Consider the following 26,713-nt stretch of genomic DNA (forward strand, 5'->3'; position numbering starts at 1 on the left):
GAACAAGTCATCATCTCACTCAGCAGGTGCTGAGGTACCGGCATGAATTCCTCGATGGAAATATTCAGAGAGCACAGCTGACGAGTCGCGCCACTTCACATGTCACCTGGCGTCTACAACTGACTTCACCGTTTCCACTGCCCATTACGTAAAGCTATGCGATGGGCGTAGAAGAATCACCCGACTATGCGAGTGTCTGCAAGTGGGCTTCTCTGTGCTCAGCCACGTACAGAGGATGGACCAATGCACCCGAGAGATCCTTTCAGGTGGGTGGGAGCCGATTCACATCGTCCTCACTTACCCCATCCCTCGCTGACGGTGCCTCAAGGCACCTTCACGACACACAGACACACCTCAATGCGCGTGGAGTCCCGGCGATCTGATGAGCTTACATCGAGAGTGAACCAAGCAGCTGCCAACCATCAAAATGAGCGCTAACGATGCGTCCAAAGAGCGGAGAAGAAACGGAGAGAAGGCGAACAGGAGCAGCGACAGGACAGAAAAGTGTGCAATTGAACCCAAAACAAAAGGAAAAGGAGTGACGGGCGCACCGCACACTCAACGAAAAAATAATAGAATAAAAAAACGTATCGGTGCCTGTCCGTATGTCTGTCTGTGTGTATGTGTGTGTGTGAGTTTTCCTGCGGCCCCACCTGCCACTCGCCTACATATACCATACACATTACGCAGCGCACACACACACACGCAGACACACGAGCCGAGCGCCACGCAGCTCTCCCCCTCCCCTCTCCCCCCTCATCGCCGCCGCCCCGCCACGTCACAGCCCTCGCCGCATGGCGCGCCGCAGCCCTAGGCGAGCGGTACAGCAGTGCCCCGACTCCGTCATCGGAGTACCGCCCCTGCCTCGCACTCTACCCACCCACCCACCCGACCGCTGCGCAGGCTGCCCAGGCCGGCAGGCAGAGTGAGGCTCGGGTGAGAGGCGCTCCAGCCACGCTGACGCGCCGCCCATCACAGGAGCGGCACGAGCAGGTGCACCGCGCCAGGCTGCCCCGACACAACGCCCCACCCCCAGCGACCTCGCCACCGGCACGCGTAGCCACGAAGCCGTTCTGATCTTCCCCACGCTGCGTGCACGTGGCCCTGTCGCCACCAGAGCGGTGGTGCGGCATTGACAAAGGATCGAGAGGGAGGAAGGTGTACTCGAGCCACGCCCCTGAGATGCGGCGAAGCACTGGGGTGCGCCCCCCCTTCCCTGGCCCCGTCACAGCAGGGGGGCTTGGGGGTGGAAGTTCGAAAATAGTAGCGGGTGTCTGAGAAAAAAAAGGATGGGACGCTGACGCGGTCGCAGTTTTACAGCGGCCAGAGGATTTTTACATCGGCTGTCATCGCGTCTCACCGCCGGAACGCCGTCATGGGTGCGTCTGCGCGTTACGTCAGCGATACACGCCGCAGGAGAAAAGAGAAGGAGACACCATCGAGACGAGAAGCGCCGGGGCCCACTGCCCACGTGAAAGCGTTAGGTTGGTGCCTCTTCCTCATACGCTGAGAGCACCGGCAATGTGGGGCTCTGTGGCGCGGCTGTCTCTGTCGCCTGCCCCTGCTCGTGCTCGTCCGGCTGAAAGATTTGCCATGGAAGGGATGGCAGGGTGCGGCGCAGCGCGTAACGTAGGCTGTACCACTCCACCAGGTCGCCTTCATCAGACGCAGCCAGCAGCGCCTCGGCAGTTCTGCTGCGAAGGGCATCTTCGCCCTCCGCCGAGCTACGCAAGCCATCTTCTCCGGGGACCAAGCGTGCCTTAGCGGTCCTTTTGTTGCTACGGCGCACGGCGCGCAGAGGTGGTTGCGCCTTGGCTTTGGGGTTTCCGCTGCTGCCGTTCTCCGAAACGGAGCCGGCGTGGCGTGCTGCCGCCATCCTCTGCGTCATCTGCGGCATCCCATCCTTCGTGGCGCGCTTCTTAGCGGCGCTGGGGTCAGAGCCCGTGACAGTGGCAGCAGCAGTGAGGGCCGCGTTGTCGTGCTCGGGTGCGTCCGCTTTCACGAATCCATCGTCGTTAGCCGACTCTCTCGTCTCGTCTGACCACTGCACATTTTTGCTCCGGAAGGGGAAGTGAGTCGACGTCTTGAAATGCGGCAGCCCCTGCACCGCTTTGTCCACCATGCGGGTCGTGACCTGCCGCTCCTCTGTGCGCTTATCTTCGAGGGTCATCTTGCGCGACTGAAGGAGGTTGACGTAGGCGTGCGTCAAGCCCTTGACGTTGAGCAGGTCGGTCGTCTCGGCCGTGAGCTCAGAACTTGCGGACGCAGCCACCGACTTTCGACCCATCATGGCCTTCGAAAGACCCTTGCCTTCGCCCGTATCCGTCCATCCGACGAGGGCCGCGTGAATGCTCTCGAGGTGAGCCATGTCGTCGAGCGCCGCTAGGGCAACCTTTGCACGAGGAAGTGGAAGCAGGTAGAGGCCGAGCACCACCTCGCTTTCCTCGACCAGCGGGCACAGCGTGGCTTCGATGCGGTTGTACAGGGTTTCCAGCGTGTCGTAGACAAGGAGGCGGCTGAAGCGCACGATGCAGCTGGCGCCTAGCGGTGGAAGCATCGACGGCGGCGAGGAAGCCGTGAAGGAGGTTGGCAACGGCACCTCGCGTGTGATGATGGAGAACGGCAGCCGTGTGCGTATCGCCTGCTGTTCGCGAGCGGTAGCAGACGTGCTGTCGGCCATGCAGCTATTCGCGCCTCGCGTCACCTCCTTCTCGAAAGAGACAGTGAGTGTCTCCCGCATGCAGTAGGTCTCATCCGCGAAGACCGCCACGGGGCCAACGAGACCACCGTAAAGCGGCATGTGGTTCGCCTCAAAGGTCTGCGCCACAGCCTGGACGGCGCGCAGCCCGGTTTTGGCGTCCATGTCAGCGACAGACCGCACCATCCCTTTCACCAGTCGCGCGTATGGAAAGCGGCGCGTGCTATCACCGTCCAGACGCTCGATGCACCGCCGCAGCCGACCGAGCACCCTCTCCATCAAGTCGAACGTGTCAATGGGCATCTGGCCATCGACAAACTTAAGAAACAGCTCGCAGAGCGGCTGCGCCGGCTGGTAGCGCACCGCGCTGTACCACAGATTATAGCTGAAGCGCGCCAACTCAAGCTCTACAATAGGCGTAGGCTCTGTCCACGGACAGTCCTTCACCGCGGCTCGCTCGTCGGATCGCGAGCTCCGTTTTGATGCAGGACTGTATGCCGCCGTGCCGCCGCCGTCGTGGAGGAATGAGCTGTCTTGAGACGGTGTGGTGGCGGCAGTGGGTAAGCGAAGGGCAACCGTGCCGGGCAACACAAGCGGCAGCTGTGCCTGCATGTTCTGCGGCGACAGGTTGGCGAGCACGTCACGGACGAACTGTGTGACGACGTAGCCGAATGGCACGTTTTCCTCTGCTGCGGCCGCATCCTCTTTCCGCGCGTCCAGCTGCGTCAGCAGCACTTCACGGTGTTCGAACAGCTGATGGAGGCGGGGGGCGAGCATCTTGCTATCTCGCACAAAGCGGGCGCGGCGGCGGATCGCCCTATAGGCCTTAAAAAAGGTATAGAGGATGCACGCGGTCTGGGTCTCCGTCCAGAAGTAGTTGGTCACGTTGGGGGAGATGTTCGTGCGCAGGAAGTGCGGAATCAATGGCCAGGAAGAGACAGGGAAGACGGGGATGACTGCCGTCTCTGATACGCGTTCTAGCATGCCGGTTATCCCCCCACCGCTGCCTAACTTCTCACTCCCTTCGTCGAGCCACGCGGACAGCGTGTGCAGCTGACGCGCGCGCAGGATAGCGGTATTAAGCTGATGCTTTATGTTGATCGCCACGGTGGAGAGTTCAGACAGGATTCTGGCGGTGGAGTGGCGGAGCTCAATGCCGAGCTCGCTGTGCAGCGCTAGCGGCACCCCGCGCGGCCGCGGCGTCATGACAGCACCATCGTTGCCCTGCTCATCCACCTGCCGGGCAAATCGCTTCTCGTGAATGTAGGTGTACAATTCCTCCACCTTCTGCTCCAGCTCCGAAACTTTGAACGTAAGGTCGAGGTTCTGCTGTGTCAGCCCGGTAACGCGCATGCGATAGGCAGAGTGGTCGTCGAAGGCCGAGTGCAGCAGCTCCTCCTGCAGTTTAAGGCGGGACTTCACCAGTTCCTGCTTGGCAGCGGCCATGAACTGCACTGGGAGGTTGTAGGGCCTGTTGTGCCCGCTCCTCCGCGCGCTGCCGCCTCGGTCGCCGCCGTCGGCCCTCGAGGTCCCTGGCAGAAAAGGCCGGTGCTCATTGGACGGCATGTGGAGACATACCTCCGAGCTCGCTGGAGGCACGTCCATGTTGTGAAGCGCAAGCACGTCCTCCAGCTGCTCGATGCGGAGGTTCAGTTTCTGATTCATCTGATACACAGATGCGATGAGGTGACGGAAGTCGCGGAACTGATCCTCCGTCCTCTCGCAACGGTTCATTCGCTGCAGCAGCTCCTCTTTGACCGCCATCAACTCTGCGTCCCTCTCCTCTCGCAGGGCAAAGGCGGCGTCGTGCTCTGCCTTCGCCACTGCTTCCGCTTGCTGCCTCGCCAGCATGAGCTCGCGTATCTTTCCTTCGAAGAACTTCTCGAACTCCGCGTACACCACCTTCTGCTGCTCCCGCAAGGCTTCTGCTTTCTCCGTGGCGGCACTGCGCAGGGAAGCGGCTAAGTCCTCGATGTAGCGGTGCATCCACCTCGCCACGTTGCTTAGCGGGGGGTACACGACGGACAGGAGAGAGAGCGCCTTCTTACAGGCCTTGTAGCGATCTTCCATCGAAGCGCGTCGCCCACCGCGCCGCTCAAGGAAGTCTTCTAGCTCGCCAAGGCGTTCAGCCCGCAAGGCGGCTGTGGGCCGCGTGGACTCCGGTAGCAGTGCGGGTGTGCCGCTGATCGGGTGCTGCGAAGAGGAGGTGGCTCGCACCTTGGAGACTGTAGGCAGCACTTCTTCGGCGACGGCGCTAGTCCCGCGTTTCGCGGTTGTTGTGCACGACGGCGAATGCGACGGAGACGCAATGAGGCGGGCTGCTGTAGTCTTACGCTTGTCGATGCGCTCAGCGACAGCCCCGCTGGATTGGCACGTCAGGGAAGCAGCGAGGGAATGCAGCGTCGCCGGCGTGTTCCACGGTTGCCCGTACAGCTGCGGTCCAGTGGCTCGGGGAGAGCTGCCACCAGATCCGGCCACCTCCTCTGTGGGTGGTGCTGTACTGCACCGTGCCCTTTCTGCCAAGGAGGTGGGGGACATGTACGAATGGCACAAGGACGGTGGCTGCTGTCGGCACACTACCGGGAGGGCCTGCGGAGAAGAGCGCGAGTGCATCTTCAGCGCAGCGTGCACGAGATGGAGCGGTCGGCGCAAAGATGCCGGCAAAGAGGGGTGAGATCAGGCAGGAAGTGTCGCACACATGGAGGTGGATAAGATCTGTGCGGGCCCCCCTTCTGACTTGGCAACGAGACGGAGAGCGTCTGCGCGTAGAGGAGTGTGTGTATGTGTGTGTCAGCGCATGTGGGTGAGCGAGGGTGAGAAAAAAAACGAAGACAAGAGAGCCGTCCACAGACATACACACCCACACAGACACACAGATAGGCAGACGATAAACGAGCAACAAGAGGCGACGGTGTACTTCTGTGTGGAAGCGTGCTGATGTGCGTCTGCCCACTCGAGGGAAAGGGGTGACGGTTCCCTTTTCACCCGCACACAGCGACCGCAAAATGTGGGTAAAGAAGGGGGGGCGGAGAAAGTGGAAGCCGGGAGGGGGAGCGAGAGGCATCCCAAACACATGACGCAGCGCGGCCTCCTTCCGACGAAGCCGGTGTCCTTTGCAGCGCTGTTCCGTCTCTTGAAAAAGGCGAAGGCGGGGGTGGACGAAGAGAAAGGGGAAACATCTCTGCTCGTCATATCGTTGCGCCGCCACAGGTTCGGCGCCAACGAAGGCCCGCACACACACACACAGCATCCAGTGCAGGAAAGAGGACGAGGAGGGGTCCACCTTCAGTGGACTCCCCCCTCCCCTCCCCCGCCACCACCGACGCCGATTGTGCGGATGCGCAACACTAACGCCAAGCGCAGCTCACCCACGAAGAGCATACACTCAGCATGGAGCGTGCTCGATGCCTTCGTATTTGCGTGCTCTCCTCGTTTACGTGCCGTTCATGAATCATTGTCGTTGCGATGGCCCCCCCTCTCCGCATCGATATCACATGCGGCGCACACTTACGTACACTCCCCCGCCCCCCCTCCCTCCCATGGCAACCCTGGGAAAGGCGAGAGGATGATGTCCATAGCAGCAAGCCTGGGGAGAGTACGAGCAAGGATGAGTGTGGACCGATGAGGTTGTGGGGTGAAGGGAAGAGAAGAGATGGTGGTGGTGCTGGCCCGCAAGAAGAGCAACACGGGGAGAGGAGGGAAAGCGCAAAAGGCGCCATCCGCGGCTCTCTGCCCCGTCCCGCCTCCCCCCCCCGGACGGATTCGTGGCACCATGGCCGCTACCGTCATAACGCCGCACAGCAGAGTGCATGATGGCAAGACGCCTCTGCCTGTGTCAAGGCGGCCTGCGTAAGAGGAGTCCCTGATGGCCTTACCAGGCTCACTGCCATGGCACCCTTGTCCCTTCCCCTACATCCATTTCGGCAGCTTCGTCCGCCCCCTCCCCCCACGCCCCCTTTTCTCACTCATCCCCCCCAAGCGACCCCACACCGCAAAACAGGGGGAGAGGGGGAGAAGGAGATGGAAAGGGGCCCACCACGCACAATGGCTGCCCCCGCCCCCCTCTGCGACAGAATCTGCTGAGTCAAGGCATCGCTTAGCGTATGTGCGCGTCGAAGACGACTGGCAGGCAGCACAGCGAGACCAGTTAAAGGCCGAGGAGGAAGAGAAAAGCGAACAAAAGGGCCGTGTCTGTGAAGTAGCCTCACCGAAGACTGCGTGCGCAAGCGCCCGTCACACTACAAAGATAAGCCCACGGGCAGACGCCCCCCCGAGCGTCCCTGCGCTAGGAAAAAGAAGAACGGCGTGTGTGTCGACGTTGCTGCGCGCACTGCTGTGGCGTGGCGCTCATGCGAGGGAGTGTTTAGTGATAAGAACTAAAAAAAACGGGTGGAGAGCGTGGGCACGCCGGCGCGTACACAATGAGCGCGTTAAGCTGAAGCACACGCCATCGGTGAAAAAAAATACCAAACAGCCACGCCAGCGTAACACCTGTGCGTCTGAATGGGGGGAAGGGGGGAAGGAGGACGATACGACATTAAAGCTTGTGAAGTAGACGATGTCGAGGTAGCACCCCCACCCCCATCCTCTGCCTTTCAACGCTCGCCTTCCTCCACAACAGACCATTTCCGATGTCACCATAGGCGACCTCTTAGTGGCATGCTCCGGCCTTCGCTGTGGACGCGACAGCGGCTTCGGGGCCGGACTGTGGCACAGCATCCTTCAGCCACAGCTTCAGACGCACGGCGTCAGAGTGATCAAGGTAGTAGCGCGGTAGAAACTTGGTCTTGGCGAAGCCGAGGTTCAAGTACAGGCCTAGTGCGCGGACGTTCGACGTCGGCGTCTCGAGGTAGACTTCGTCGCAGCCCTTCTCGCGCATCAGTTCGACTGTGAGCGAGACGAGGCGACTGCCGAGACGGTAGCCGCGGAAGGCCGGCACCACGGCAAACATTGCCACATAGCCGCGCAGCGGCATACCAGCGCCCTTTCGCGTCACGCGCGACACTACCGCGCCGACCTTGTTGCCGACGACGTTTTTTTCAGGCCTCGTCTCGCTCTCTACGCCGAACGCCGTAATGCAGAGGTCGGGCCAGCCAAAGACGAAGTACTGGTACGTGAAGCTGCTGTAAGGCTCTGTCAGCTCCGCGGTGAAGAGATCGACGATGAAGTTCATCTCCTCGTCACTCCCGCCAAATTGCTCATACCGAATGTACTTGTTTGGCGCTATCTCCTGCCACTCCTTCTGCTCCTCCGTCAGTGGCACCGGCACGTTCACGTACTGCTCCTCCTGCGCAGCAGACTGCTGCATCTGCGCCAGCAGTGCGCTACGCATCTGCTCGCTCAGCAAAACGTTGTTGCCATTCGCCCGCAACCGTGACTTATCTTCCTTCTGTTTTAGCTGCGTCTTGGTGGTGCCCCTCTTCGTCTTGCCCTCGATGGCCTTCACAAGAGCGTCGATGGCGGCTTCGTCAAAGTGGTCGCGCTGCTTCGACCCCTTCTGGTTCTTCTTGTTAGCGTTTTTGGGTGGCATCGCCGTCTGTCGGTGACGTCGGGGTCGCTGGTGTATGGGGGGGGGGTTCTGCCGCTGTCCGTTACAGGTGTCGCACTCGATGCCTTATCAAACCAACTTGTGCCGGAGGGCACTGCGGCGTCTTCGCTTTTTGGTTTTACCTTTTCTTTTGGCTCTTCGCGTAGCGTTGCCGCGCTGTTATTCGCTCACTTCCGGTGAGCGGTCACTGTCGAAGGAGAAAAAGCGTCAGGGGCGACGTTGGTGGGAGAAGATGCGACAAGAGCAATGCAGTGGGCATGCGCGGTGAAGCCAAGAGATGAGCTGCACACATGCGATGCGGACTCGACGTCAAGCCCGTCTCCCTCACTCCCCCCGCCAGCCATCATGAGGCAGAGGCACATTGGTCACAGCGAAAACTGAAAAGACCTGCGCGGCAAGTAGTAGTGCTTTAGAGCGCTATTCCTCTTCCTCCTGCCCCGTTTTTCTACCCTCGCCCCTGAACGTCACGGGCACACACACACACACATACGCCCGTGTCATTCCCTTTTCAGCCGCACCAGCGACATCCCCCTCAAGGCTGCGGGGGAGGGGGGAAAGGGGGTGCTTTTTCATTCGAAGTGCTCACCCCCGCCCCTTGCGCCCGTACCACGTGGCACCTGAACATGTTTGCGCCTCCGTGTGCGGTGCCGCGCGGGAGGACCAGAGGACGCGTGCAGAGCTGTCCGGAGTCGCTCTGGCAGTCGTTCGTTTCCCTTTGTGTGATCGGCTCCTTCGCGCATGCGATGAAGGGAATGCACAGAGACACCGAAGAAAAAAAAGTAAAAAGTAAAAGGACAAAAATGAAGAATACCCGCGATGCAGCCGAACGCGCTGCGCCGCATGCCGGGCGCCTCCCCATTCCCAACCCGTCGGCTGTGCAGCTTTACCAATACGTGGGTGTTGTGCGATGTCGTTCGCGGTGACAGGTGATGTACGAGAAAGCAGCCGCACCTGTGTGAGGCCACAATGGCGCGGGCACATCGTGCGTTGTTCACTTAATCGGGATGAAGCGGGAGGAGTGCGTGGCGCCGACACCAGGGCGACCGTGCAGCACTGGGCGGTAGCTCATCGAGAACTCGCCCAGGTAGTGGCCGATCATCTCGCCCTTAATCTCCACAGCGTTGAACTGGTGGCCGTTGTAGATCGCCACCACCGACCCCACCATCTCCGGTGTGATCACAACGTCGCGCAGGTGCGTCTTCACCGCCTTCGGCTTCTCGCCAACCTTAACGTGCTTCTTCGCCTCGCGCAGCCGCTTCAGAAGCACCGGCGGGCGGCGGTCCGCGTGGCGGTTCATGTGGCGGCGCGCACGAGCGTGCACCAGCGCCTTGAACTCCTCCTCGCTCAGCGCGAGCAGGGGGTCGATCTCAAGTCCACGGAACGTGAACTTGTGGAACGTGCGCTCCTTCTTCAGCTGCTCGTAGCGCTCCGCACTGATGTTGGACGCCATTGTCGGGAAGGCGGCTATGTCTGTGTGTGTGTGTGTGTGGTGTGCTGAACGAGGCACTGTATCCAAGACGTATGGCAGCGCACCCTCAGTACATCCGTGCGGAGACCGCCGCGTGCGTGATGAGGGGGACGCGCAAAACAGAAGAGGAGCAGACGAAGGGAGTGCAGAGGGCAGCGCCCGTGCCGTTTGTGTTGTAGCAGCGAGGGCCGAGAGAGGGAGAGAGAGGTTGTTTGGGGTCAAAGAAACGTTTGTCAGCGGCTGATCGGGCAGTCCACGGCAGGAGGCAACCAAAGAACCTGCAGCGCAACAAGAAGACACCTGCCTACCCCCTCCCCCGCCACGGCGTAGAATAAAGGTAATCCGAGACGCGCACCTCCAGAGGAAATGAGGTTCAGAGAGCCCCAAAAGAGCTGCGCCACACGTGCGAGTAGTTTCTCACCGGCGCAGCGTTTTGTTTGTTTCCTGAGGAGCATCAGCCTCTTGAAGCTCCTCGCGGTCCGTCGGCTCGTCTTATGGGCACTTTAGTGACGCCAAACAGCATGTTCCTCATCGCTGCACGAGGAGCAACAGAAAGAAGGGGGCAGACGCCACGCAGCTCTCCCCCTCCCCTCTCCCCCCTCATCGCCGCCGCCCCGCCACGTCACAGCCCTCGCCGCATGGCGCGCCGCAGCCCTAGGCGAGCGGTACAGCAGTGCCCCGACTCCGTCATCGGAGTACCGCCCCTGCCTCGCACTCTACCCACCCACCCGACCGCTGCGCAGGCTGCCCAGGCCGGCAGGCAGAGTGAGGCTCGGGTGAGAGGCGCTCCAGCCACGCTGACGCGCCGCCCATCACAGGAGCGGCACGAGCAGGTGCACCGCGCCAGGCCGCTTTTGAAACCAAAGCCGGCAAGAAATGGAATCGCAGGCGAGCGAGTATTCAAAGGCAACGCCACAGTTGTACGGTAAGCCTTGCGTGGGAGACCGCTACGGATGCCGCCAACCCGCCATGCGCCTTTTTTTACTGTTCGCCCGGTCCACTCCACTCTCCGTTACACTTTCTTTGTCCCTTCAGTGCCTGGAGTGCCGAAACACCCACAAACAGAGTCGCATGCAAGTCAAGGCAAGCGACACTTCCCGCCCTCTCGCTTTGGCAAAGCGGCCCATCGAGCGGTTGCTTCACACCGTGTGTGCCGGGAGGGCTTCACCTCAGCTAACTGGGCTGTTTGGCATGTCGGCAATGGTCACTGCGGCACCGCTTGCGTGCCTCGCAGGCTCATTTTTCCAGCAAAGGACGCCGTCGGCGTTCGTGTGCAGGTGAGAAAGAACTTCGCCCATTTTATTCCCTGACATCGGCTCCGGCGGGCCAGCTGCCGCAACCGCGGCGTCGTATAATTCCCCGAAGAGGATGCGGTCGCCTGGCTTGGCATCGGCCGGAGGACGGAGCAGCTTCACTTCCGTATCCTTCTTGGCGCACAGCACCATCCCCTGAGACGTGACGCCCATCAGCGGCTTCGGCTTCATGTTGCATACAACAAGACACTGCATCCCCTCAAGCTCTCCGATCGTGTAGTTCTCGACCAGCCCACTGACGATTGTGCGCGTCTCATCACCGAGCACCATGTCCTCCACGTAGAGGCGGTCGGCGCTCGGGTGGCGACGCAGGTTTGTCAGTTTCCCTACGCGGATGCATAGACTGGTGGAGTCGAGCTCCACCTTTTTCGTTTTGTTAGTGTCGTTTGCGCTGTTACTGGAGCCAGCGGAAGCCTTCCCCGGGTGCGCCGCCGCAGCAGCAGCTTTCTCTGCCTTCGCCTTCTCCTTCTCGGCACGGCGCCTCAAAATCTCTTCTTCGGACGGCTTTAGATACGTCACTTCCTCCTTGGCCAAACCGGCGGCCGCGCTGCCGCGTTGGCCCGCCCGCTGTGGCTCCGGCGCCTTGACGAACGAGGAGCGAAAGGACGCCACGTAGGCGTCCTCTTGTGCATGCAAAGCCCACCTCATCGTCGTCGGCAGCACCTCCGCGTGGGCCGAGTGACGGAAAGCAGCGGCGTACATGAGCAGGTCGGCCATAGTGGCGCGCTTGCTGCCTGTCAGATATCGCGAGGCCGCGTTCGGCGTCGCCGCGAGGATAAGCTCCACGTCACTGTAAACTGCCTTGGCAACCGAAGTGGTGGCGTCCTCCTCCGCGCGCGCGGCGTCCACGTCCAGGACCGCTGCCACGCCAACCCATTGGTTCACCAACGGCGCCTCTTCCTCGTCTTTCCCGAGAAAGGCCCTCTGCTCCGGCGTTAAGGCAGTGCGGCGCAGCGCCAGCAGGAACGGCTGCAGCCCATGGAAGGTCTTCCCATCCACCGTAACGCGGTGAGGGCCGTCGGCACAAGTCGCGATGCACGCAGACGGCACGTTCAACACGCTCCTGAGCGCATGCTGCAGCGCCGGCGCGAGGATGGAGGAGGTGTGTATTACAAACTGCATGGCTGTCCCCCACCACGAGGTCAGCCGATACTGTGTGTGTGTGTATGCCGTCTGCCACGTCAGCTATGCGATGCGACGTGGCAGAGGAAGAGAATGAAGACGGCTCTCTCTCTCACACACACACACCAGCGAAAGGGGCGAGTCGCTGAACGACAGGGAATCGGCTGAAAACAGACAGAGAGAGAGCAAAGTAAACAGATGCGCAGGTGTCGATGTCAGTGCGAGTGTGCGCCGGTGGTGCGCGTGGATGTGGTGCCAGTCAGTGTGTCCTCGGCCTGGTGAAGACGTGCATGTACGTGTGCGAGCGATTCACGGTAATAGCCAACTGACGATGCAGTCATGTAGAGCCTCGGTGGATGCAAGAGAAGAAAATGGTGGGGGGAAAAGAACAGGCAAGCGACGATGTACATGACGTTCCACAGGTGCTGCGGAGGAGAGGCGGCGGTACATCGAAGAGAAAGAGGACGTCAAGGGACGTTCTTGAGGTAAGGTGCACACGATAGAAAACCATAGCGCCGAAGACCTGTGCATGAGCATCACTCCCCCGCGTGTGTCGCATACGTTTATTTGCAGTTCGATGATTACGCCTCGCGCTTTCTTTTGTCTCAGCTGCCTCATTATACGCGCTCGCTGTGGTGGGCACACGTACGTCGTTACCTACACGAGTGTGCCGGTGATGGAGGCCTCGCATGTGAGGCCCTATTCCTTCCTCTGCTGATGCGCCCATGTCGCCTGCCTCATAGAAGCGCGACTGCGAAACGCACAAGCGGGCGCTGTCAACTAGGAGTCGCCCGAGGGAGGCAGACAAGGAGGAGGAGAGGAAACAGATAAGAAAGGCACCCGAGGAAGGAAGGCAATGCTATGGTGGGCGCTGGCGCACTGAAGAGGTCCCGCCACAGACGCAGCGAGCCGCAATCAGGCAGGTGGACAGTCGAAGAGTTCCCTCCCCGCCCAATTACAAAAGAAAAAAGTATGCACACAGATCGATGCGAATACTGCGTGGTTCTCTTCTCGCTTTCGACCCTATGCAGCGCCTCGCCCTTGGAAGAAGCTCTCCTTATACTCGCTCACTTTGCGCCGCAGCGCCGGAACCTCCTGATGAATGACATGTTGCATTCCGCGGCACGCCCGCGACGAGCAGGACGGCAGCGCCATGACGCCACTGGTGCCCTTTTCCTGCGAAGCGGCAGCGATGCGCAGCAGCTCGGGTCTCACGGTGCGCTGCCAGCGCAGCTCGACGTCTTTCGTAAGCGTCTTGGTCGTGAAGAGGCGACCAAGCGCGTTGTCGCACGACTGCAGCAAGCGGCGGTCAAACTCGCGCAGGTGCATACGAGTCAAAGCGAGGCCACCGCATCCCAAGGCAATAGAGAGGAGTATGACAAGCACGGTCCCGGCAACGGTGACGGGCGAGAACACCACGGCTGCGGCAGGCACGATAAGGCAAGCAGAGCCGAGGAGACAGTAGAGGAAGACCTCGCGCTGGAGGTAGTCGTGCCGGAGGATTTTGGACACACGGCAAGCGAGGAGGAGGTTGCGCGCACTCTCCTCAGTCTCGGTGATGAGGTTGTCCATGCGCCGCATCGGAGCAGCACGGATCTCGTTGAGAATCTCTTTCCGCTGACGCGACAGCTCCGCCAGTGGCACTGTGCAGCTAGCAGACGTCGACGACGCTGCTGAGTCGACGGCATTCCCGCTCAACTTTTTCAGTGGCGTGGAGGTCGTGTACACGCGCGGGATGTCCTTCATCTTCATGACTTTGCTGAGGTTCCAGCAAAGCGTCCCGTACGCGCGCGCGAAGTCGGTCACCTTCTCGAACACATCTACCTTGTTCATGACCAAGAAAAACTTATGCTCGTATCCGGTGAGGGACTTGGTCAGCACGTCTAGCGTTTCGCCGGTGGTGCCGGGGTTCGCTGGATCAAACATGAGAAGAATGACGTCGCTCTGCTGCGCAAACCACCGCGTCACAGCGAGGAAGTCGTAGCCGCGGGTATGGTCGCCGCTGCCCGACTGCTCTGCCAAGGACGCGTGCACAGGTGTGTCGATCATGCCAGGCGTGTCAACGAGAACCATGTCCATCGGCACCTGCGACGTCGGCGGCATTACACGCGTCTTCATCTTGAAGTGCGTCACAAACGAAATCCCAAACTGCTGTAGCGACTGGTACTGGTACTTGGGGTTGCTCACAACGCTCGGCCCATCGGCGTCCATGTCATACGTACCGCGCCTGATCACCGTAAACCCGTCATCTGTGGGCGCCACACCAGTCTCCTGGATTTCGCAGCCAGAAAGGTAGTTGATCAGGGTCGACTTGCCGGAGCTGTGGTTGCCCAGGAACATCACCATGGGCGTCGTGCTCTTGAAAGGTGTGAGAAAGCGGTAGACACCATCATAGGGCTCCAGGTAACTGCTGCGCAGCTTCTGCAGCTCCCCCTCAATCTCAGCCTGCACTGCAACGTGCGATGACTTCGAAGGCGACGAAGACGGCGCTGCCAAAGCGCCGGCGCTACCGACGGCGGGGTCCCTGCCGCCGCCAGCGTTGATAGAGCTCTCGGAGTGGCGCTGCGCGCGGGAGGAGGAAAAGCCGCAGCGTTGCAGATTGTTGGCGAGGCTGTAAACATAAAAGCTTCTCGTGCGTGGGTTACGCGAGGGTAGCGCCATCAATGCCGCAATTCGCCGCTCAAAACAAGTGCTTGGGCCATATATGGTAGAGAAGGGCTGTCGCTGCGCCCATCCCAACGAAAAGGGAGTTGGGGTGAGGCTGTAGGTCCGCGTTGAGGTCGCGCGGCATGTGCGACGGTACATGCCTGCGATGATAGACATGGCGCACACACGTCGACAACACGATCACCACAACGGCAAACAAACGGCGAGCGCCGAATGAGGGACAGCCAGTGGGGACGCTGTTTTCCTCCGTCGCACACACGCGTGTGTGTGTGTGTGTTGAACCTCTCTCCCCGCCGCACCCCCGCTTGCCTGCACGTCCCCTTTTCTTCGAGCCTAACCGGGGGTGATCGCCGCACCACTTTGTAATACGCGACACGGTCAGCGTCTCCTCGAGAGGGGTAGGGGACAGAGAAGAGCCTGGGGAGAAAGGGGGCAGGAGGAGAGGGACGAAAGGATATGAACGTGGCACCTCACGCAGCGAGCACGTCACTCAACGCACGCGTGCACAGCGACGCACCCGTCCGGCGGCCAAGAGAAAAACAAACCAACGAAGGGCTTTTTGTACAGGAAAGCACGCCCGTGATCACGTACCCTGCCGGTGTGTGTGGGGGGGGGGGCTCTCTCGCCAACGTGGGCCACCGGCTGAAAAAAGCCTTGTGAGATATTGCCGGGGAGGGGAGAGGGGCGAGTGTAGAGAGAGAGGGCATGTGAAGTGAGAGGGTCGCAAAAAATGAAAGCAGGAAAAGGGAGACGGTGCAGGCGCCAGCGGTGCGATGCAGCGACAGGAAGGACGCGAGGATGGACACGTTCGGTGCGTATTCGCCACGTGGGAGAGTGGGCGGTGTGCGGTAAACGGTGCGCGTAACACCCAGCCTTGCCAAAGACCCTGTCGAGGCGCGTACGGAATGCATCCATGCTTCCGTGTGTGTGTGTGGGTGGGTGGGGTAGGGGGGCCATGAAGCGTGTCGCCCGTGCCACATCAGTGCTCTTTCCTTCTTCCGATTTCAGTTTCCCCTTCGGTTAAGCGTTCGCTGTGACCTGCCCGTGAATGCTGTGGCCCTTTTGCCTAAGAGGCGCAGGCCGAATCGGAGCCTTTGCGCCTGCAGTAGCGAGGACCCCACACACGCACCCCTCCTCCATGGAGGAAAAAAAAAACAAGAGGAGTAGGCAGCAGCCGGGGTGAAGCGGAAGTGCGGTAATGTGAGGCGGTGCGACTCACAACATGCACGCCGGTGATTGTATTCCTACGAATGCGTCCCTCCGTCTTCACAACTGGAGAAGGCGAGAGGGCTCGGTCGAGCGCAGCACCCGTGACAGAGAGGCACACCAACACAGCCACAGCCCTGCCACGCGGCATAAAAGAAAAGTGTCAGAGAGAGGGCGTGAGCCCATCAGAAGGAATCACACGTGAAGATGTCCCACACATTGGCAGCTATCGCTAAAAATGATGATAACATTTTTCCTTTATCGTGTCCGTTTCAGCGCACCCATTCTCTCGTCCATACACATTACGCAGCGCACACACACACACGCAGACACACGAGCCGAGCGCCACGCAGCTCTCCCCCTCCCCTCTCCCCCCTCATCGCCGCCGCCCCGCCACGTCACAGCCCTCGCCGCATGGCGCGCCGCAGCCCTAGGCGAGCGGTACAGCAGTGCCCCGACTCCGTCATCGGAGTACCGCCCCTGCCTCGCACTCTACCCACCCACCCACCCGACCGCTGCGCAGGCTGCCCAGGCCGGCAGGCAGAGTGAGGCTCGGGTGAGAGGCGCTCCAGCCACGCTGACGCGCCGCCCATCACAGGAGCGGCACGAGCAGGTGCACCGCGCCAGGCTGCCCCGACACAACGCCCCACCCCCAGCGACCTCGCCACCGGCACGCGTAGCCACGAAGCCGTTCTGATCTTCCCCACGCTGCGTGCACCTGGCCCTGTCGCCACCAGAGCGGTGGTGCGGCATTGACAAAGGATCGAGGGGGGAGGGCTGCTCGAATCCCCTGAGCACACAGGATGGAGGGGAAGGGGTACTCGATCCCCCAAGATGCGGCCAAACACTGGTGTGCCATCTCCTGGACCCCGTCAGCGAGTGGGGAAGGGGTAGAGGGAGGGTATAATTCTGCAAGCATACGAACACAAGGAGAGGAGGGTGAAAAGTGAATCGGATTCAAGCGAAGGAGAGGAGCACGCCACGAGAATGCTGTACGCATACACATGCAGTCATAAGCCCACAGCAGTGAGCGTGCATGGGTGTGTGCACGCACACGTGAGTGAGACGAAGGCGAGAAGAGGCACACATACTCTACCAAAGAGAGAGAGATGGAGGGCGAGGGGGCGAAGGAGGGGGGAGGAAGTGAAACTATGAAAGGGGGAGAGACGAAGCTGACCCACGACCCGTTTGTTATATGTTTGTTTCCACTTCGGTGTTCTTCATTGTAAGTGTTGTCGCGGCAGTCAATGTAAGGACAGGCGAGAAGAACGATGATGAGTTATCTGCCACCGAGTGTGTAGGAGCGACTAAGAGACCTTGAGGTCGGCAAGACCGCGAGAGCTCGAGACAGAGAGAGAGCATCAGAGCAACAGCAGCAAAAGAGGAGGTAAGATGGAGCCCTGAGAGAACAACGTGATCGGCAAGGGTATACGAAGGGGATGGAGAGGGAGCTGAAGGGGAGCCCAAACGTCACAATCAAGAGAGGAGAGGGTGAAGAAAAAGGGGTGCACTGGGCACCTTCGATGCTCTCCGGCTGACAGCCTCACAGATTTACCTCATTTCCGCTCAGATGGTAGGGGAGAGAGGGAGCGAGAAAGAGAGACAGCGGGGCATGCACAGAGGTGTGGTGCGCACAGCACCCCAAATACAGAAGCCGAGAAGAGCAGAGGTGCGCACTTCCGTGTGTGTGCGTCCGTGCCACCATCCCTCAAGTACCTCCTGCACGTGCCCCCCACCTCTGCGCAAAAAAAAATAAGGCGACCACACCAGACCCCAAGAAGTTACCTTCACGAGTGCCGCTCCTCCCTCACTGCAGCCGCCAGCAGCTCCGCTTGCCGCGCCATGCGCGCAAGAAAGGTGTTTGTGTACAAGCTACGCTCCACCTCCGTGACCTGGAACATGACCAATGGCATGAGACGACCATTCGGTAGCCGAAGGGCCTCAGATGCACTGCCCTCATCGTCCTTGTGAGGTGGTGCCGTTCCGCTGGCCATTGCCGTGGCAGCATCGCCGTCGGCTACCGCGACTGGCTGTGTATCCGCAGCGCTGAAAAGGTCATCGAAGAAAGAGTGCTCTACCAACTCGGCAGCGGTGAGTCGCTTCTCAGGCGCGTAGCAGAGCAGCGACGCGACAAGCGTCAACGCCTCCGTCGGTGTATCGGTGGGGAAGAGCATGCGCCATGGTATCGCGCGCACCTTGAGTACATCATAGTACTCTTCAAACAGCGTAGGCGCCACGTCGTCCAGCCTCGCTGCCGTGGCGGTGGACGGGGGCACCGTGTACCCTGTCTTGCAACGCCGAGCATCGGTTGTGGAAGGTGACGCAGACGACGCCGTCGCCATACCAAGCGAAGACGCCGTCGGAGGCGAGATGCCATCGTCAAGTGCGTCGCGCAGAAAGTCGCCATTACCGTCAACATCGAACTCGCCCTGCCGCGCATCGCCACGCAACTCGACGTCGTCATCGTCATCCTCGGCGTGGTAGTCCAGCTCGAGTTCCAGCCTGCAGGGCTGACCTCCCCGCATGCCGCCGCCGCCGCGGGCCTCCGAATAAGGGTGGTGGTTGAAGCTCTGGTGGCGGTGCATGGCGCGGGTGCGCAGCAGCGCCTCTGCACACTGGGGGTTCATGGCGTACATCTCCCGCTTCGACGGCGCCCCCAGCACCTTGAACAGCTCCGTCATTTGATCGACAGAGGTGCAGCCGCGGAAGAGGGGCCTGCCGGACTCGCGCAAGAGCTCTGCGGCGATGCAGCCAAACGACCACATGTCCACGGCGCATCCGTAGTGCAGTGCACCGAACAACAGCTCAGGAGCGCGGTAGTAGCGGGAGCAGATGTAGGAGACGTTCTTCTCCTCCGCAGGTCGCATGATCTGCTTCGCGCTGCCAAAGTCACACAGCTGCACGCGGCCCGAGTCGGGGTCGACAAGGACGTTGGCCGGCTTCAGGTCGCGGTGGCAAACATGACGAGCGTGCATGAAGGCCAACGCCCGGGCCAGCTGAAACAGCACCACCTTCACCCAGCGCAGGGGAAGGTGGTGGCAAGCGTCGCCACCACCGCTGCAGGTGTTGCCGTGGCCACTGCTGTCGGTGGCGCTGCAGCCAGCGCCGGCTTGCTTTCCTGACGCCGGAGAGCGTCCTCCCACCCCTTCCTGCAGCGCGCCGGACGACAACTCCACCGGCCGCTGCTCCGGGGAGGTGAGAGGAGATGGCGAGGCGGATGCGCGCAAGGTCGGCATCTTGTGGAAACGAAAGAAGTACTTCTTCACGTAGGACAGGTCCATCGGCAAGTAGCTCATGACCATCTCGAGATACGTAAACCCCGGCAGGGGTGCTGTGGGGGCCGGTGAATTGGCGGAGGCCCGGCCGCCGCCGTCACCGCTCCACGGGCAGCGACGCTCTGTAGAGTGGTGCGATGGCAGGAACCCGAACCCCGCATCAGCACCAGCGGCGTGGGTCATCTCCACCCCAGGCGCCTGCTCCGACGCGGCGGCGTCGTAGGTGACGTAGAAATCGAACAACTTCACTATATGGGGATGGTGTGAGCCACCCCACAGATGCACATCTTCCATACGGTGCGAGGAGGACAATGCCGACTGAGAAGGGCTGAACGAGACCCCGGTCGCGCCACCGGTGAACCTCGACGCGCTATCGCTGTCGGGGGCCGTATTAGATGACGGCGGCTGCCGAGGGTCGTCTACGAGAACAGAGTTCAAGATGCTCACCTCGCGGTTGTGCAGGCGGGCGTCGTAGTGGACACGCTTGATGGCGACTTTCTCGCCCGAGTGCACTTCCTCCGCGAGAACCACGACGCCGAAGCTGCCACGGCCCACGTACCGCACGGGTCTGTACACGGGAGTCGTCGTGGGCAACCGCGCTGCATCGTCGCTGCTTATGCTCTTCTGCGTTCGAGGACGAGATGCAGCTGACATATGCGCAGAAGGGCGAGCGGCCGATAAGCGTCGACGAGGCTGCGGCGGCTTTTCTGACATCGCTGGAAGGAGGCGTAAGAGGGGAAGAGAGAGGGGGGAGGGAGGAGAGGCGAGGCACTGCTGAGACGGCGTCTTCGCCGGTGTGCCATGAACGCGATGGCGCGCTGAATAGGAGCAGCAGAGGCGCTGCAACGTGAGAGAGAAGGGGTAACACGCTGGGACGCTCACTGAGGTGCGCACGTGCACCCCCACACGTGCAGAAAAATCTTCAGAGGCTACACACACAGAGAGAGAGGACGAAAAGGGCTGCAGCAACGGCGATCAGGGCGAGCGAACACGAGAAACAGAACGAGTTCACAGAAGAAAAAAATTAGCCCTCGCCCTGCGCGACTTGGAGTGATTGGGGGGGAGTGAAGGTACAATACAAAAGCGAATCAGGATGCCGATGGTGCGTGGGGTTAGATAAAGGGTCCGCGTGATGGGATACTCGTCGAACAGTGGAGACGGGGGTGGGAGGGGTATAGTGAGCTTGGCTTTGGCGTACTCGCGCCTTCTCCTGTAGAGAGAAACGCTTGTGCGCTTCTCCCCCGCAACACGCTGATTAGTGCAGTGCGCTTCAAGCGTCAGCAACTTTGGGGAAGAGATACGTGCTGACCGGGTGCGGCAGGGGTGATGGTCGTACGTATGCATGAGGGTAATTCATGACACGTCAAGCACGAAATTCACGTATTCGAAAGGGAAAGAGAGAGTGGGGAATGGATCCGCAACACAGGCAAGCGGGCAGACGAGGAAGCAACAAATTGCCAAGTCGATGGGGGCGGCGCGCACCAGTGGAAGAGGAGGAAGGGGTGATGAAGAGGGGAGAGGATACGCGACGCAACGAAAGAGCGGAGAGGTGGGCTTGCGCCAGAGCATCGGCACACCTAAACCTGCTTGCATTGGAGCTTCTGCATGTGTGAGATACTTGCGCATCACGGCTACCGTACAAGAAAAAGAAGGTGCGACGGCTGTCTTTGGCATCGAGCGACGCTCGTGTGGAGGAGAGGGGAACCGCAATCCGTAATGGAGCCCAAGCAGTGGACAAATGTCTCGCACGTGTGTCGAGTGGCCTTTCCGATGAGATGATCCGACATGAGAAGCCACGGGAGAAAAACGGGACGGAAAATGCCCTCTCGCAAATGGCTGCAGTGGCCGGTTACCAGGCGACAGATCCGGCGGGAGGAGGAGGAGGGGACGAATATGGCACCCCTTTCCCTTAGCCGGCCCCTCACCCCCACACACACACGGTCTCCCTCCATCCTCCTTTGCCCGTGTGTGCTTACCACCCTTGCCGCATCCTGGCTCTCGGTGTTGCGGTGGCTGCCCCCTTTCTTGCTCCTCCCCCAATCGGGCTCGGTGTGGGCGTCCCAGACGCCGTTTCTTTTACCTCGTACGTTGGGGGCATCGATGCGCGCGTGCGTCGCGCCTGGACACACCAAAGTCTTCAAAGGAGGGGGTCGGTAACCACGCACATGCGCGGATTTGTGTGTTTGTGGGGGGGAGGGGGAGGGGGAGGGGGGTCAACACATGCACACATATTCGCCGATGTGCAGAGGGAAAAAGGGGAAGCGGATGAAAGCCTAGGAGGGGCGGGTGACGTAAGCACCTCAGCCTATGCAAGCATGCTCCCCGCCACCTCCCTCCGCTTCGAGGGACTCGACAACGCCAGAAGAGGACAGGTATAAAAATACAAAGAAAAAGCACAACGACATCATCTGGACCGTAACAGTGCTGCTGCGCAGCCTAGAGAAAGGGCTAGGGTGGCCCGCGACAGCGGCACTTGTGCGTACGAGCCGTGGTGTCAAGGGGCAGCCGCAAGAACCCCTCATTGCCTCTCTCGCTTTCTCGCCAGCACCCCAGTTGATCACCACACTGATTAAGGAAGAGATGCCCACACGGCTTCTGCGAAACCGTAGATGCCGGTGTCGTACGTCGGTGATTTCACCGCCGTGGATTGATGGTGGCCTTCTCGATGTAGTCGCCCAGCTTGCCGGAAACGTTTGTGATAGTTGCTGCCGGCGGCCGCCACGGAAGCACGCCATTGTAAGATGTCGGGTCACGTGGGTCGGGCTTCATGAACGACTTCTGGAAGGCTTCCGAGCACGTCTCCAGCACCTCGAACGGCGAGGCCACCGTCGGGTCGCGCTGGCATTTCCACACAGCTTTGCTCTTATGGTCGTCCGTCTGGTCCTTCTCTAGCGCACCGCTGATCACTCGACTGAAGGAGGTGAGCAGCTGCACACACCTGCCCTTGTTCTCGACCGTCTCTTCGTTGTAGCGGCGAAGCGCGTTGAGGGCGCGGCCTAGGTCCGTCTTGATGAGGTGCTCGCGGCTTACACCCATGAATGCCGTGACGTCCTCCGTCATCGGGATGCTGCCTTCCATTGGTAGAGAAACCAAAATGTCGAGTGCCGCCGTGCGCAGTTCGTATGGCGCGGGATCGGCGCGGTCGATGTCGTAGAGCCAGTAGCTCAGCTCCTGAAGGATACCAGCCTCGACCAGCGGCCCCAGCATATACCCCTGTCGACATCGAGCTTGCACGATGCTCTTGAGAGCCACGCGGTTGAGCGGAAAGGAGTTGGGTTGTGTGTTGCGGCCACTTATGATGTCGTCATCCAGCTGCCGCGCCTTCGCCATTGCCGCGACCAGCTCCTTAGAAATGGTAACGAGCTCCGCCGCAGTGGATTTGCGCTGCGCCGCCTTCTTGACCACCTTCTCTGTCCGCATTTTGGACTCACGCAAGGCCGCCTTCTGCAAGCGCGCCTCGATGGCAGCAGCCGCGTCGGAGAGGTCAGCCGCCGGCACGAGCCCAAGCTCGTTCTGCATCTCACTCGCACCGTCTGCCATGTTCACGAACATCCCCTCCTCGCCATCGTGGTCCCCGCGCGTCTTCGAACGTTTCTTCTTTCGGCGACTGCTGCCACCTCCCCGCTGATCTTTCCTCGTCGACCTTTTCTTTGCGTCCCTCCCTTTGCCGCCTTTCCTCTTCTCCGTCTTCGACGCGGTGGCCTTGCGCAGCCGCTTCCACCGCTTGTACAGCCTCTTGCCCAACCGCTTCGCCTCCTTCTTGTCACTGATGCGCAGCAGCTCCGCATCGTCCACGTGATCCACCTCCGCGGCTTCGGCGTGCCCGTCAGCGCCAGAGAACGCGCCACCGTCTCGGAAGTCCACATCATCGCCCGCCTGCTCCTCATCGTTGTTGGCATCGGAGCTGGCGCGGCCGTCTTCGTGATCGTCGCTCTCCTTCGCGGCCGCATTAGCGGCACGAAGGGCGCGCTCGAAGCTCCAGCCACTGCCGTCATCAGCGAGCGCGCCTGCAGTCGCCTCAATACCAGGGACAGCCGCCAGGTGGCCGCTAGCCGATCCCAGCTCTTCCTCGCCCGCGTGAACCGGCACTGAGGCAGGTGCCAAGCCTGAAATCGAGTCTTCCTCTTCCATGCGATGATGCGGATGGCACCGCCGCCTAATAATGCTAGCGGCAACAAAAAAAAAGCTGCCAGCCCGGCAGCTCACAGCGGCGTCCTGATGACGGTGACCCGCTCGCAACACGTGCCCGTCTGGGGGAGAAGGGAAAGTGCCAGGGACGAGGCCGTATCGCCGGCCCCAGGCCAACAATCCACTGTGTTTGGGGCGTGGGCGTCGGGGCTAGTGTACCCGGTGAATGAGTCCGGAGGCGGTTGGTCTAGCGCGGCGGAGAGAGGGGACCGTCGGCGTACATCGGTAAACAGACGCACACATTTACCCAAGCAGATAAGCAGGCACACACGCACATGCCAGCCACGCACAAGGACGGACACGTGGAAAGGTGTAGGCGTCGGGAACGATGGCGATGAAGAGCGAAAGACATGGGTGAGAAGCGAGTGAGCGAGAGAGGCCATGCGCATAAGGTGTCCGACGGCATTCTGCTGCTCTTTAGAAGCGCTAGTGAAGAAGTAACCATCTCGGCGGAAGAATTCCTCGAACCAATGAACACGTCAGCAATCTAACCGTACAATCCGTGTACGCGGCAGACAGGCGTGAGGAGAGCCGTTGGTCAGGGAAAAAAAAGGAGAGGAGAGGACGCGACAACAAAGGTCGGATGACGTCACTACTGCCTCACCCCTCTCCCCTTCCCCATGGGCACACGAACACGTACACTCGCGCCTCCGTATCCTCACCGCTGCGAAGATGAGCTCGCTTGAGGCGAGCTACAGATTTGAGCGAGTGAGACGCCGTGGTAGCCGGCTGGGGCTGGCCCTTACCAGGCCACATACACAAAACACATGCGTGCGCACCAACACCGCCAGCGGGTTTTGGGCGCCAACTACAGATACTCTGTCGTCGTCGTCGTCGCCCTCCGTGGTCACTACGCGGTCTACAGGTGCCGCCACTGGGAGCTTCGCACCCATGCCCCAGTGTAGTGGAGACTGCTGGGCCCTCTGGAGGAGATGCTCAGGACTCCCGATGACCGACGCGATCCACGAGATGGGGCCCATAGGGATTCACTAGAAGTGCTTTGGCGGTCGGGCAGGAGGTTATCAGCGGCGCCGACCCGTGCGTCCGCAGCTTCGCCAACGCACGTCTTCATGAGGTGCACGCGGTACCTCCATGCCACGCTGGAAGGAAGCAGAAGCTCATCCTGCAGTGATGTCGCGCCGCACCATGCACCGCACGCCTGCAGGTTGCGGTCGCCGTGACGCAGCGGGCCCCAAACGGCATCCCATTCGACGTAAGCTACAGATAACTGCACATCATAGAGGGAAACAGCCGATGAATGCGAGAACAACGAACACGCTGAGTGCTCACCTACGCTCTCCGCTCGCGCCGCTTTCCTCCCTGGCTGGCGAGCTACTGCACCGCCGACTTGGCTGGAGCTCTTCATCGACGTCTCCTTCAGAGGCCATAACGCCGGCGAGACGGGCGCCGCAGTAGGCGGATGCACGTGGGGAGAACGCAGTCGCTGGACGAGGTCTGAAGCGGCCAGCACTGTCGAAGGGGATGGCAAGGCAGCGCACATGTCGCTTTCTTTACGGGGATGCTGGTCTAGCAGTGGGCCCGCGGAAGGCAGACAAGCAGCTGGCAACGAGCGAGCCCAGCGAGCGCTACTATCCATCGCCACGCTCGCCCCCCCTTCCAACACCATCACCGCACACTTGAGACGACGCTGCAGAAGGCACAGCAGGTAATGGGGAAGCAGAATAACCTGACCCGATGCGCGCTCGAGCAGCGCTGGCGTCGAGAGGGAACCCATAAACCCCTCCACAATACACAACGGCACGATGTCTGCCTGATCCGGGGTGCAGACACGCGCAGGAGTCGGGGGCGATGCAGCCACAGAAATAACTGTCAGAGGTGCGGCAGACGTCTCGGCAGCAGAGGTGGATGCCACTCCACCAGATTCCGTCAAAGGCGACGAGGACGGAAACACTCGCTCGCCTGCCACCCTCGGCTCACTCGCCGAACTCAGCCGCCCACTGTCGCGTGGACTTGCCACAGGAGACAGAGCTGAAGATAGCGAATCGGGTGCGACTGCAGAAACTGCACCCTCTCGAGGAGCAGCTTCGGCGGCGATGGTGGGGAACGTGTACGCCTGGCAGACGGCGTAGAGGTCGTCCATGGACGTGCAGGGGAGCACCTCCACTCGCTGGACAGCGTCCAGAACCGCTTGCTGACGCGCACGCAGTAGGGCGTCTGAGCTAAGCGACTGCAACGGTGGCACGGGCGGCACGGTGCATGCAGAAGGTGAAGGAGTGCATCCCGCACAGCCGACCTGCCTGGCATACTGGGCATTGTGCCGCTCTGCTGTGTCGGCCTGTCCCGCACTGCGTGCCTCTTGCTGCAGTCGCTGAAGCGCCACCCACTGCCCTTCCACAGTCACCGCAAACCTTGCCAGCGAGAACGCCTGGCGCGTGGGGGCGCTGAGGAACAGCACACGACCGCCTCGAAGCGCGTGTGCGGCGGCTACTTCGTACGCGAGGCGCTGCTCGGCCGCTGGTGGCTCAAGAGAAGAGAAAAGCGCTGACTCGCCGGTCGCGGATGGCCGCGGTGCCGAAGTCATCGATGGCACCGCGGCAGCGGCACTGGTCACCAAACAGACGGAATTCACTCCGAGCTCAGCGCACGTGTCGCCTCTGGCAACATTGGACGCTGCTGCCCGTGAAAGGGGCGCTATACCTTTATCGGTGTTGCCGTGGACTTCGCCGTCAACGTGCTGCAACGTGAAGACGTGCAGGGGTAATAGCTGCACCGGGATCGCATGCAGCCGATGGACAACCGACCTACCACTCTCGCGGCGACGGTAGCGAGGTCGGGTGGAGGCGGCAGTGGCGGACATGTGAGAAAGGTTATGGGGGGCGTACGCACAGCTGCGCAGCTACGCTTTTAGTTTGGTTCACTTGTTTTCGGCTCTTCCCGGAGACCGGCAGCGAGGTACTCCTGTGCTCCTACAGTATGTCTAAGTGCACGTGTGTCTGTAAATGTGAGGAGGCCGTGCTACTCTATGAATCTGTGCCTGCTGGCTTCCAGCTCGTTGTTGCGGTGCACCCTTATCAGCGATGCCGGCGAGTCGGGGCCCACCTCGTGCAAACCTCCTCAGAGGTATGGCGCCTGCACACCAGCTGCGGCAACGTACATACACGCTCACCCGCACGCGCGTACACGGAGACACGTACGACGAAAACGCCCGCTCATAAGGCTCAGAAGAGTCCCGTGTGGAATAGATAAGACCAATACAATGGCAGTGCA

The 26,713-nt window shown here is 60.9% G+C and overlaps 8 protein-coding genes across 8 annotated transcripts; all 8 read right to left on the bottom strand.

Annotated features, from left to right (window-relative positions):
* Nucleotides 1-1,480: 1,480 nt before the first annotated feature.
* On the bottom strand, nucleotides 1,481-5,311 carry LSCM1_02889 (uncharacterized protein; the record flags this gene model as incomplete). The annotated part of the gene is made up of 1 exon (XM_067320452.1): nucleotides 1,481-5,311. One exon carries the CDS (start codon nucleotides 5,309-5,311, stop codon nucleotides 1,481-1,483), a length of 3,831 nt encoding a protein of 1,276 aa, XP_067178764.1.
* A 2,038-nt stretch (nucleotides 5,312-7,349) lies between these two features.
* On the bottom strand, nucleotides 7,350-8,228 carry LSCM1_02890 (uncharacterized protein; the record flags this gene model as incomplete). The annotated part of the gene is made up of 1 exon (XM_067320453.1): nucleotides 7,350-8,228. One exon carries the CDS (start codon nucleotides 8,226-8,228, stop codon nucleotides 7,350-7,352), a length of 879 nt encoding a protein of 292 aa, XP_067178765.1.
* Nucleotides 8,229-9,237: 1,009 nt separating this feature from the next.
* Nucleotides 9,238-9,696, bottom strand: LSCM1_02891 (uncharacterized protein; the record flags this gene model as incomplete). Its single annotated transcript, XM_067320454.1, has 1 exon — nucleotides 9,238-9,696. One exon carries the CDS (start codon nucleotides 9,694-9,696, stop codon nucleotides 9,238-9,240), a length of 459 nt encoding a protein of 152 aa, XP_067178766.1.
* A 1,187-nt stretch (nucleotides 9,697-10,883) lies between these two features.
* Nucleotides 10,884-12,149, bottom strand: LSCM1_02892 (uncharacterized protein; the record flags this gene model as incomplete). The annotated part of the gene is made up of 1 exon (XM_067320455.1): nucleotides 10,884-12,149. One exon carries the CDS (start codon nucleotides 12,147-12,149, stop codon nucleotides 10,884-10,886), a length of 1,266 nt encoding a protein of 421 aa, XP_067178767.1.
* Nucleotides 12,150-13,172: 1,023 nt separating this feature from the next.
* On the bottom strand, nucleotides 13,173-14,954 carry LSCM1_02893 (uncharacterized protein; the record flags this gene model as incomplete). The annotated part of the gene is made up of 1 exon (XM_067320456.1): nucleotides 13,173-14,954. The coding sequence occupies one exon, from the start codon at nucleotides 14,952-14,954 to the stop codon at nucleotides 13,173-13,175; it is 1,782 nt and encodes a 593-aa protein (XP_067178768.1).
* A 2,855-nt stretch (nucleotides 14,955-17,809) lies between these two features.
* LSCM1_02894 (uncharacterized protein) lies at nucleotides 17,810-20,011 on the bottom strand (the record flags this gene model as incomplete). The annotated part of the gene is made up of 1 exon (XM_067320457.1): nucleotides 17,810-20,011. The coding sequence occupies one exon, from the start codon at nucleotides 20,009-20,011 to the stop codon at nucleotides 17,810-17,812; it is 2,202 nt and encodes a 733-aa protein (XP_067178769.1).
* Nucleotides 20,012-21,931: 1,920 nt separating this feature from the next.
* On the bottom strand, nucleotides 21,932-23,428 carry LSCM1_02895 (uncharacterized protein; the record flags this gene model as incomplete). Its single annotated transcript, XM_067320458.1, has 1 exon — nucleotides 21,932-23,428. One exon carries the CDS (start codon nucleotides 23,426-23,428, stop codon nucleotides 21,932-21,934), a length of 1,497 nt encoding a protein of 498 aa, XP_067178770.1.
* Nucleotides 23,429-24,344: 916 nt separating this feature from the next.
* LSCM1_02896 (uncharacterized protein) lies at nucleotides 24,345-26,303 on the bottom strand (the record flags this gene model as incomplete). The annotated part of the gene is made up of 1 exon (XM_067320459.1): nucleotides 24,345-26,303. The coding sequence occupies one exon, from the start codon at nucleotides 26,301-26,303 to the stop codon at nucleotides 24,345-24,347; it is 1,959 nt and encodes a 652-aa protein (XP_067178771.1).
* Nucleotides 26,304-26,713: the final 410 nt, after the last annotated feature.

Source organism: Leishmania martiniquensis, chromosome 22 (genome assembly GCF_017916325.1).
Source record: "Leishmania martiniquensis isolate LSCM1 chromosome 22, whole genome shotgun sequence".
In the NCBI taxonomy this organism is placed as follows: domain Eukaryota; phylum Euglenozoa; class Kinetoplastea; order Trypanosomatida; family Trypanosomatidae; genus Leishmania; species Leishmania martiniquensis.